The 11,376-nt window shown below is 39.1% G+C and overlaps 1 protein-coding gene across 1 annotated transcript in view; it reads left to right on the forward strand.

The window, feature by feature from the left end:
- Positions 1–11,376, forward strand: part of LOC107045707 (tRNA dimethylallyltransferase) — a 137,758-nt gene that overhangs the window by 29,101 nt on the left and 97,281 nt on the right. The window contains exon 3 of the mRNA XM_015268044.1: positions 1,458–1,843. Coding sequence (XP_015123530.1) covers positions 1,458–1,843 — 386 coding nt within the window. The remainder of the gene's footprint in view (positions 1–1,457; positions 1,844–11,376) is intronic.

Below are 11,376 nucleotides of genomic sequence, written 5' to 3' on the forward strand. Positions count from 1 at the left end.
CCCCCCCCCCCCCCCCACTGAAGAAAGACCAAATAAACAAAATTGAAAAGAGGGAAATGATAAATTATAAATTCTAAATTAACGGACCGATTTGGAATGAAAAAATGAAGTAGAATGTGTCACAAGGTAAAATTCAACGATTTGTGCTGACGTACTTGCTGCGTCGTCACTGGTATTATTCACTTCAATAAAAATGTCTTGTGACTCCTCTTCATCACTGTCAAGTATAATGAAATTCATTTCGCTCTTTTGTTTAACGGAATTTGTTACGATTTTCCTCGTGAATTTTGGGTTTTGGTGGCAAACTATAGTTCAGCCGCACGAGCTATAGTGTAAGAGGGACTCACTTCACGTCTTACTTAACAGGCCATGGCCTGTAAATCGTGAAATCGGGGCTAGTTTTTACTTACCGGCCCATGGCCTGGTAAATCCCACTTACGGGTTCTAAAACACACCACGAAAACGCCACTTAACGGACATGAATGACAAAAATACTTTTATCGGCCTTGTGATATAATGTGCTATTACATCCGCGGCAATTTTCGATGTTTGGCTCAAACAAAAGATGCTTATTCGTGAGATATTGATGGAATGAATGGAGCACATACTCCGTATGCAATCGTCAACCAAAGTTCGTGAACAGCCTGACTTGCATCTTATGTATTCTACATGGATTGCAACTTCAATCTATTCACGAAATTCAGTAAACGATTATATTCTATTCATCTTTCCAATCAAACTCGGCGTAAAGAAGAAGAAGACTCCAACCTCTCAAAAAAAGGGAATTCGTAATTTCTCCCGACACTTGATAAGTATTCATGAAAAATTAGGGATAAAGTGGGAGTGGATCAAGTGTCCCCCACTTTGTGATGAAAATGGGAGTGAATCATGTGTCGAAAGAAATTTGGGTCGTCTCTCCCTGACGGAAGAAAAATCAGTAGCGATGCGGTAAACCGGAATAAGTGGATTTTGACTATTGGTCAGTTTTTCACTAATATCTCGGAATCTAAAAGAGATAGAAAAATTTTTGTCACTACCTTTTTTGTAGAACCAATTGAGGGTTATGAAAAAGGTTATGAGAAAAATTTGGCTATTTCTCTTAGATTCCGAGATATTCATCAAAAACTGGCCAAAAGTGAAAAAACAACTTATCCCGGTTTACCGCTTCACTACTGAAATAGGAGCCGAAGAATTCTCCAATTTCTCCTGATACTTAATAATTGTGTATGGAAATTTAGGGACAAATTTGGATTTTCCTTCTTTTCGATTTCTGGAAAAAAAATGGTAGCTATCAGATGTTTCATTTTTCTCATAAAAAAGTCAAATATCAATTCCATTTTCATAGAAGAGAAAAATAATGACAATCATTTTCACTGATTAAAACAATCCTAGGTCTTATTTTATTATTATTCCAAAACTGTTGATATTGCATTGAGCGTCTTCCTCAATCGATTCAGATGAACGATTTAGTGTCGAGGCGGAAGATGCCAATCATCGTGGGAGGCACGAACTATTACATCGAGTCACTGCTGTGGCAGATTCTCGTTGAGGATCCCGAGGCGTCTGGGAATACGATGAGACATGATGATGGGCATTTCGTCGATCGAGAGAAGAGGGAGTGTGAGAACGAGGTTGATGATAGCAATAAGGGTAAAATTATTACTCAATCAGCTGAAGAACCACCGGATAAAGATGAACGAGTGAATAATACGTATACATGCCACAAAAAAATGAAGTTCGATGATTCAATTGAAACGAATGAGGCACTGCATAGGCGTTTGACCAAAATCGATCCGGAAATGGCGCGTCGACTGCATCCAAACAACAGACGGAAAGTCATCAGGTGAGTGTCTTAGTCCGCCCCCATTCTATGTAACAATACAGTGTCGAGTCTATGGAATCCTAACCGGAAAAGCCTATATACCCTCGTAAGATTTGTCAAACTCTATTGTGAGGGAAAAGCCAGGTGTACTTTATGAATGTCACTCCTCCCCTGGACATTTTGAAAATGCCCCTTTATGCTCTACCTTCTCGTCTTTCTTGAAAGACCTCGGAAATTTAGGACAACTATTGTGGATATATTATCCTATCTCCGATGACAGGGACCCATCAAAGATGTACCTTGAGAACGTAATGGTCAGCGTGCCACGGTATCATCGCCAAAGGCATTGACATTGATGGAATGTGAATTTGCGTATATCGTTACGTCGTGGCTGAGGTATTGGCAAATTTGCCGTTGGCTATAACTGAATATATTCCCTGGCTTTAACTATTCACAAATCTCTATGTAACAAAGATTAATTTAGGTCGATGAGGATAGAAACTCTCTGCGTCCAAGGGAAATCACAGAAGGCCAAGCGTATCGAGTATTCCACGAGCAAATTCATTTATTTACTCTTGCTTCTGCTATTTGCTTAGTTCGTTTTGTGGGAGTGAAATGTGTGATAAAGATATCGATATCCGCAAAACATGTGCCGAGAGGAGGTTAAAGGATGATAGGTAAAATAGGTAGGTAAAATATTGACCCACTTGCTTGGGTGTAATACATTGAGACCTAAGACTCGGTCGCGAGGGAGAGACACTAGTTTCAGAATAGACCGGATGTTAGACCTTGATATAAATAAACTCAGTGAGTCCATTGTTCTCACGTTTGAATAATTTATCAATTATTCGATACGATTCTGAGTGATTATTAAACAGTCAGAGGTATATTCCATGGATTTTGACATTCGTGCGTGATCGGTGGTAATGAGATGCGACGAATACAGCTCAGTATTTTTTTCCACCGGTTGGTGATAAGCTTTCCTCCTAACTCTTATTCCAATGAATATATCACGCCTTCAGTTCGTGATTTTTTGACTGCATACGATAGCAATTATCTCCACATTTTTTGTATCCGTTCTCCTCCGTCCACTTATATTTACACTCACAGATTAAGGATAAAAAATATCCGAGGGGAGGCACTGATGGTCGAAAATTATTACGTTGTATGCAAATTGAACGCAACAAAATAATGAAATTTCTTCGCACAACTCAGCTTTTCTCAACTCTTCCTAGGCTTTCTTAATGTTCATGCAAATATAACTCGTTCTTCACGCCGAGTGCTTTTTTTGGAGCACATATATAATCCGAAAATGCACGCGATTTTATTAGGCACGCGCCTGGCATCGTTATACAGCCCAAGCAATTATCGGGTGGCTTCTATTATCTACACGGGTGGTATAAAAACACGTACAAAATTGGTGGTTCATCACATAGAATTCAACAGACCTCGAGTCATTAGAGCATGCAACATCGCTGGTTGTACTTATTTCATTTTTCACATTCGAAATTCTCCACTCCGTACCTTTTCCAGCTGGAGTAGTCCCTCTTCCTTTGGGCGTCACGTGAAACGATTGGAACTCACTGGAGTGTATAACACTTTATTCATTATCCAGACAGGTGTGTTTGTATCCCCGGGCTTTGCAATCCCTACGCGCCTGCACGTCTGCATTCACGATAATCATTGTCATTAGTTGCGATGGATTATCGCACTGACTCTTCTCTACCCTCAGAGTTATATTTCAAGAAGCAATAAGTTTCGTTGGATTTTACTGATGTCATAAAGCGGCTTGAATAAAACAGGTGACTGTCACGATTCGTGATGTGTGGCAATAAAGATTAAGGAGCCGTTTGTGTGGTGAAGAGAGGAATAAAGACTGGAAGAGGGAGCCTTGCGTGCACTCGAGTATAAAAGCTCATCTAATTGATTGTTACTTTGGAAATTACAACAAGTGCCATGTACATTTTAGGGACCCACCAGGTGTTGTTAGTATCTTTTCATTTTATCTTTTTCTAACATTCAATTTGTCTGACCTCAATGGTTCCCTCAACACTCGAGCTTTCGTAAAATTTCTGGCATACCAACTATCAAAAAGTGGTGAGAAAATGAAAGCTACGTAGCTCTTCAATATGTGAATTCTTGGAATTTAAATCGTTACACGTAAGAGACCTCGGCTCCAAAACACACGTGTTGTGATCACGAATTTCAATAGCCTCATTAAAATTCCTGGTTTACTCAGCTCCACAAACTTTACAGTATCTATTCAACTTTTGTAACTCAATTTAAATGTAAAGCGAAATATCTACATGATTATTTTACTGATGATATAAGTGAGTTTGGTGATGGAGGTTTTGAGATAGAATTTCCGATATTTCCACAGGGAAAAGTAATTTTTGGAGACAACAGTTTTACCAACTTCATTTGAGTTTTGTGTATGTAAATCTTGTCAATACATTTATGCGCTTATTCAGAGTCTTTTGGGAGTCGTTTCAGTTTCTCTGAATATTGCTCGTCTTTTCTTCACATGTTTCAAATATTATTGCAGTCTCATTCAAGCAAATACCGCAGTTGGCGGCTGAATTTTTCTTCTTCAGTGCATAATGTTGGCGGAAAATTTGAGAGACCGATGACGGTGAAGGTCAATTAGGCCACCCTGTGGTGAGCTCATCGTTTCTTTCACAATTGCTTGGGGCGCTCTGGCTCTACCCAGACCAATAGACAGCTGCTCCGCCGAAAATCAACTTTTTCCTCACTTTTCCTATTCCCCTATTTTTCACCTGGCTAATGTGCATGGCAAAGAACTCCCACGGACTCCTCCGCTAACTGTTTTCCGAGGAACGCCAGGTAAAGGGACTCGTCAATTTTTCATCGACTCGTGCCAGGTGCAAATTTCCTCTTCACGCTTAAATATTCAAAAGCGAAAAATAAGAGATGAATTTATCCCCGAGGCCACATCGGAAATATCCGTAAAAGTAGAACGGTAATTAATGCCCGACTGGATAGGAAATTTCTCTCATATTCTGGACACGCAATGGGGGACCCCCGGAGAGAGGATACGATTAATTAATCCATCGGCAATTACGTTTAAACCGTATCTTTACCGAATTGGGATATTGTCAAAGGCCTCGTGTCTCGAATACCTCTTTCTGGTCATCGAAATGAATGGAAAAAAAAAAGTTGCCTCCAACAATGTCGCCAATCGTGTTGTATCCATAAATGAACGGCAAAAGAAACGCCACGAAAATTCCCGAAGACCTTCACAATTGCTCCAAGTATACCAAGCAAGGGGGAACAAAGAAATTGATATTAAAAAAATAAACGCAAGAATGAGTTTGATGCCCCTGAAATTAACTTGTATCTAATTACTATAACGCATGAGGGCTTTTTAATCGTCCGACATCACTTGATATGAATATGCACGCTTTCCCCGATACTGGTTCATGCATCCTGATGTCTTATACCTCTTGAACTGCATAAAATCCTTGCAGATGCGCAGCGTTCCGTATCCTCGATTTCCATGCAGGTGTTAGTCGATCCTGCTGGGTCATTTCCTTTGACCTTCGCGTGCACGTCTGTGGTAGCTCTTCATACACATTTTGCCCGACTACCCTCTTCTCCTCTTCACCACTCTCTTTCATATTCCTGCAACACAGTTGCTTTTATCGTGATCCATGTTCAACACATCTCGTAGTTGTACATTTTCAAAGCGAAGAAGGTCACAGTGAAAATTAGCTTGGACTTTTAGAATCCCGCTCGATTTTAACGCCTATACAAAATCTCGGGCTTTCATCTCGTCTCGCTTCATTCAACGCTAGGAATCAGGAACAGGGCGCCGAGTCATCGTGGGGCAGGATCCGACTTCTTCCTTTTTCTGCATTTTACTGTCTCTCTCTTTCTTCTCTGATTCGTACAGATGATCGAACAGGTTCTTTTGCTCTTGGCACATAAACTTATCCACGTCTCGTGTAAATTAAAGGCTTGTTTCTTTGATGCGGTGGTTGAATCTCATCTCTCTTACTGCCCCTCAAACAGATGACTTTATTTCGAGAGATTGGGTTTTAGAATTTGAGAATGGCGAAATTATTCTGAATCAAGGAGATTCCTGAGGCATTCCCTAAAGTTTAAGGATGAAGGGAGGAGATAGAGGAGGCGCGAAGGAAAGAGGATGTCATGCACCTGTCTGTGTTGGGTGGGGAGGGCATCCGTATATATGAATTCTGTTTTATATGATACCGTCCGCAGTGTTTATCCCCATGACCCGATCCACGGGTTCATTTGGCGAGAGGCTTAACGTACAGGCTGATGTGTACAGTCGGTGAAAAAAAATCAGAGGTCGGTTGCTCCCTTCGCTCACTGGCTACACTCCCTGTAGTTGGAGTAGGGTTGCTGGTCCATGTACCGCCCAGTGGGTAATAGCACCTTCCCGTATTTCTCAGGATTGGCTGAGAATTTTTTTTTCTTTTCGCTTCCGAATGGAAGCATTATTTTTGGTCGATTTTTCGATTTTCTAATTTTGATTGAAAATGGTCTAGAATGTTATGAAACGTGAAGAAATGATGTTTTTAGGGTCACGTCTGTATGTATGTATGTGCAGATTTGGGTTTTTGGTGATTAATTTTTAGAAAATTCAACATAAATACGGTGAAATTTTTAGATACAAATTTTGGCTCGTGGTAGTTATGAGCGAGCTCTACTTTGGTGCGTTGTTTCAGCCCGATCGGTTCAGTAGTTCCTGAGATATAACAACTTGTTTAAATTTCGTTTTTCCTCAATATCTCAACAACTGCACCGATTTCAATTTTTTATTTCAAAATACTCGTCTCGATGGCCTCTATCTGGATCAATCATATACATTTCCACATCCATTGCGACCTTTTCCATAGCAGAAAAATATCTCCATCAGTCATTATTGGCTATTTTATCAGCCTCCGCGTTTGTGGGTAATTCCGTCCAGAGTTTGTGGGTAATGCCGCCCAGGGTTTCTATAGGGCTGCTAGACTGCAGCTACACTGAGAAGAATTTCAATGGTAATTTGAACTACAAGGGAATTGTCAGAGAAATTATATTTACAGTAACAATAAATTTTGTAGATTAAACTAGGATTCATCGTTCGATTTAGTATGTCAAATAGTGTCATCAACATTATGATATAATTTTCACTTTAATGTAATAGTTGAATCTACAATGTTTATTGTTATCATAACTATTATTTTTTTGACAATTCACTTGTAGTTGAAATAACCATTGAAATTTCTTTCAGTGTAGAGCGCGGTCGAGTGATAGTTCGATTGTTTGAGGTAGTCGGTGGCCACTGGAACATCGGGTAAATTCAGGATAATTTATTATTATTCACGTGAAATTTTTCTCAAAATGGAGCCAAAGAATGTAAACGATGGATGAAAATAGAAAAAATTATAACAGTTGATCCGCATTGCTCAAAAAAGTCATCAAAACAAGGTGGGCGGTGTTGGACGCTTGGCGGTATTACTCCGAAAGTTCGATTCCATCCCTCACTGGCCGATGGCACTTGAATTACATAATCAAGTATGTTTAATGTTAATAAAAAATCTGTCCTCTTCATATCTTCGAGCAAACACCTCGAAAAACCCATTTTAACCGTTTATGATTCCTCGCAGTGTGCGAGGCTGGAAAAAAAGACTCATTTCCCTTAGGTGGGCGGTACATGCACTAGCTATCCTATTAGTTGTGACAAAAATGATTAATTGCCATCATTTTTATAGAAAGAAATTGTAGAATTTGCCCAAAAATCATGATTGTTTTTACGTTTTTTATGTTTTTTTCGAAAAACTGATGAAGTGCTGAGACGATCGTTTTCATAATCTAATCAGGTCTGATTTCACTGACACACACACACACACACACACACACACACACATCCACAAATACAGACCGGTCGCTGAAAAAGGTCAAAAGTGATTCCAGTGGTCGCAAAACGTGTACATATCCTGAAATTTCCACATTCGCTTTTCGGGGTCATGACAATAACGTCCTCTCTTCGGGTAGGTAAGCTAAAAGAAAACATTCAACAAATTTTCTCCATATTACACGCATCAACCCTCTGAGATAAAATCGGGTTAAATCATCAGGTGAAATGTTTGGAAAGTAAATTCACGATTTCTTTTGATCCACCAATTTTCTTTATCTCTCATTTTTTTATTACGAACACACACATAAGCCCACTTGTGGATCCAAGTGTTCTTTAATCAACAGACGAGTTTTCGAACGATTCGTTCCAACGGTGGGACACACCCAACGAGATCCTTTCACGCTCCTTTCCCCAAGCCTTAATCGGCTTCGTCCTCCTCAGTGTTACCATCACACTTTGCAATGCCTTCAAAAAAATTTTTCTAATATTACATTGAACAAAACAAGCACATATTTTGTATTTCTCGGTTAAGGACCTCCCAAGAACATGAATTATCTTCCATAGTAAAAATTCCAAGCGCTTCTGGGACATTGAGCCAAGTGAATGTTGCACGCCAACAGCACTGCGAGATCCCCACAACATTCAATTTCTACGAGGTTTGCCGCAGTTTGAGGATAATTGCGAAATTTTTTAAATCCCTTTCGTCCTCGTCTCGTGGATTAAATTTGTGAACAAGAGAACGAGAGATTTCAACATAAATTTGATACTTACTTCCTAATGCTGTCCTTCCTCGAGGGACGTATCTGAAGGAAAGACCCTTGTGCATTTGAAAATCCGAAGGAAGACCCACGAAAGTCTGTAACTCATGGAAAAGCCAGTCCTCCTTTTCCGCCTTCTCTTTTTCAACCCTCCCGATTTCTTAGATTGTCTCTCGCACAGGCCTCCAGACGCACGCCAACGACCCCGAGCCCCATAACAATCGATTCTGGCAGGGCGTGTCGGTATGTATCGACGTTTTAAAATAATAAAAACAACAGAAAAAGTCCGAAGAACCTAGAGAATGAGAAGTAGAGGAGCCGAATATGGAAAGAATGAAAAAGGAGAAGAAAGGAGGTTGGGGAGGAGAAAAAGGTAAAGAAGGACTAAAATGAAAGTCGCGTCGAGACGCTGGGAGAGCGGTAGAGGAGAGGAACGACCTCAATCGCAGCTGTGGAATCGGGCAAGAGGGAAAAGACGCCGGACACTCAGTGGAGTAGCTGCTCCAACGGTGGAAGGAAATATTCTGGACGCGCCTCGCTGAGACAGGGCCTTGCAATCACCGTTTGAATCTCTGCCAACAACCGTTTCTGCTCTCTTCTTTCCCTCCTGGGCTTTCGATGGTGTAGTGTGTGCGCGCGACACGAGTGCCGCTCTCCCTCTCTTCTTCATACCTTGGCTCTACTAAGAGGCATGGCCCTTACTATACCTACCATGGAATTTTTGCCAGTATTCCTAAATACAGGCCGATTCGACGAAACTTATCGTCGTCGTAATCACCAAATCGCAGTGACAGATGCAGTCGACTATCCGGTCTAGACAGCATTAAGTAACATAAAGGAAAGAGTAACACACACTAGCGTCCAAGTACCCGAGGGTGTAACTGTACTAATGGAACTTACGGTATTCTGGGATCTGGAATCAATCCGCGTTTGATAATAAAACTGTTCTCAGATGCCTATTAATGCTAATGTGGTTCTTCGTGTGTGACATTTGAAAAAATCTACACGGAGAGAAATTCTGTAGAAAAATTCTAGTATTAGTCCTCTATTAAAATGTAGGTGAAACATTTTTTGTCAGCAATCTAGTATTTTGCTATGCATAGACTAGACTTGAGGATACTCCAAGTTTATCTTAGTTTATGAACGAAAAATTATAAGTTTATAAAATGTTTAAAATCATAATGTTATTAATAATTAAATAAAATTTCTGTATTATAAAAATAACTACTTTTTACTCATAAACTAAGATAAATTTGAAATATTCCTAAGCCTACCATAGGCTTGGCGAAATAGATTACTGATTGAAAATATTTCACCTTTTTAGTAATAGAGGATTGACATGAAAATTGGTGGACAGCTCTTCGCAAAAGCTTACATTTTCACATTTGGAAAACACTTGCACCTGATTTCATAAACAACGTGAATTTTTATGTCGTAAAAATTTTGAAAGATCATTTTGACATAGTTTTCTTAAATCTGAATACTATAAAAGCGGACATCAACTTCTTTTTAATGAACAAATCCTATGTAATAAGAGAGAGGCATCGGGAATCTCGAATCAGAACTCGAATATGCACTCGAATGAGAACTTCAATGCGAATCGATTCTGTAAAAGTCGAACTGGCATTCGCCGTTCGGTTAAGTGTGAGAATGAATGCAATGAAACGGATAATTGAGTATCGATTGTATAAATATCGATATAAATATCCATTCCTTATATATAAAGGAAAGCATAATGGCTGCCGAATGAAAAGTGGCATTGAAGAATGTCGAATCGATTCACCAAAAGTCGAAGTCGAACGGATGTGTTCGTATGAAACAGAAATAGTGTCGTTCGAATAAATTGCCACATGACGTTCTCTTCAGAGTCATCGCGGCGGATGAAAGACGCATTCTCATGAGAACTTTCATGAGAATGAACAATGATCAATATTCCATAACAATAGAGAACAGGAATGATGATATTTTCATAATATCTGAAACATTAACACGAATTTCAGATTCACAAAAAAGAATCGAGCGGAAGTCGAATTGTCATTTTACGTTTTAATTTCCAATTTGGTGCTGAAAACATGAGGTGACAATATTCTAAATACGGAATTATGTTGATGATATGAACAATAGATTAATTAAATTACCGAATGAACTGATTGAAAAATTGTATCACGGTGTTGGCATGCACTTTTACCAGAGTATCACCAAACATTGAATTTCGGCAATTTACTCTTCGAATTATGTTCCAGTAGAAATTGGATTGTAAATATGATTGAAATCTTATTCAGTGAGCAGAGGAATTAGCATATGCGCAGGTCATTCATTGCAATATAAATATTTCATAGTTAATAAATTGAGGCACATCATTTTCATCAGTCGCACTGCTTTTTGCAATGAGAATGATTATGAACAATGAATGGAAGAAAGAAATTCTGAGTCCGATGGGAAAAAAGGCATAATGAACATTGCAGCCGGCATTGTGTTATAAATATGGAAAGAGAGCCCTTCAGCTTGACTAAGATAATAATCAAAAGTCGAAACTATTGAAACTGATAATATGAAAATTTTAGAGTAGGTTTTATCTTTTATGTGAGCACTCATCAAGAGATTGTTAGAAATTGATAAATACGTGTTTCAGCTTCGTTACAAAATCCATCTCTAAGGGGGTGAATAGGGAATGAATTATAGAAACTTTGAGGAAGGTTTCCAAAAAAATCAGAACTGTCAATTTTTTTTCCCAAATATAAGATAATTCGGGAGTTTTCCAAAAATTCAAGACAATTATGAGGTTTTCTGAAGAACTTAGAGACAATCTATGGAGTTTTTGAAAATTACAAAGCATTTACAATATCTCTCAAATATTCGAGGATTGTTGAATAAATAATGGGAAAACAATTGATAGAAAAGGGTGGCAT

This window comes from Diachasma alloeum, unplaced genomic scaffold (assembly GCF_001412515.2).
Source record: "Diachasma alloeum isolate Michigan unplaced genomic scaffold, Dall2.0 Dall_scaffold_00181, whole genome shotgun sequence".
Taxonomy (NCBI): domain Eukaryota; kingdom Metazoa; phylum Arthropoda; class Insecta; order Hymenoptera; family Braconidae; genus Diachasma; species Diachasma alloeum.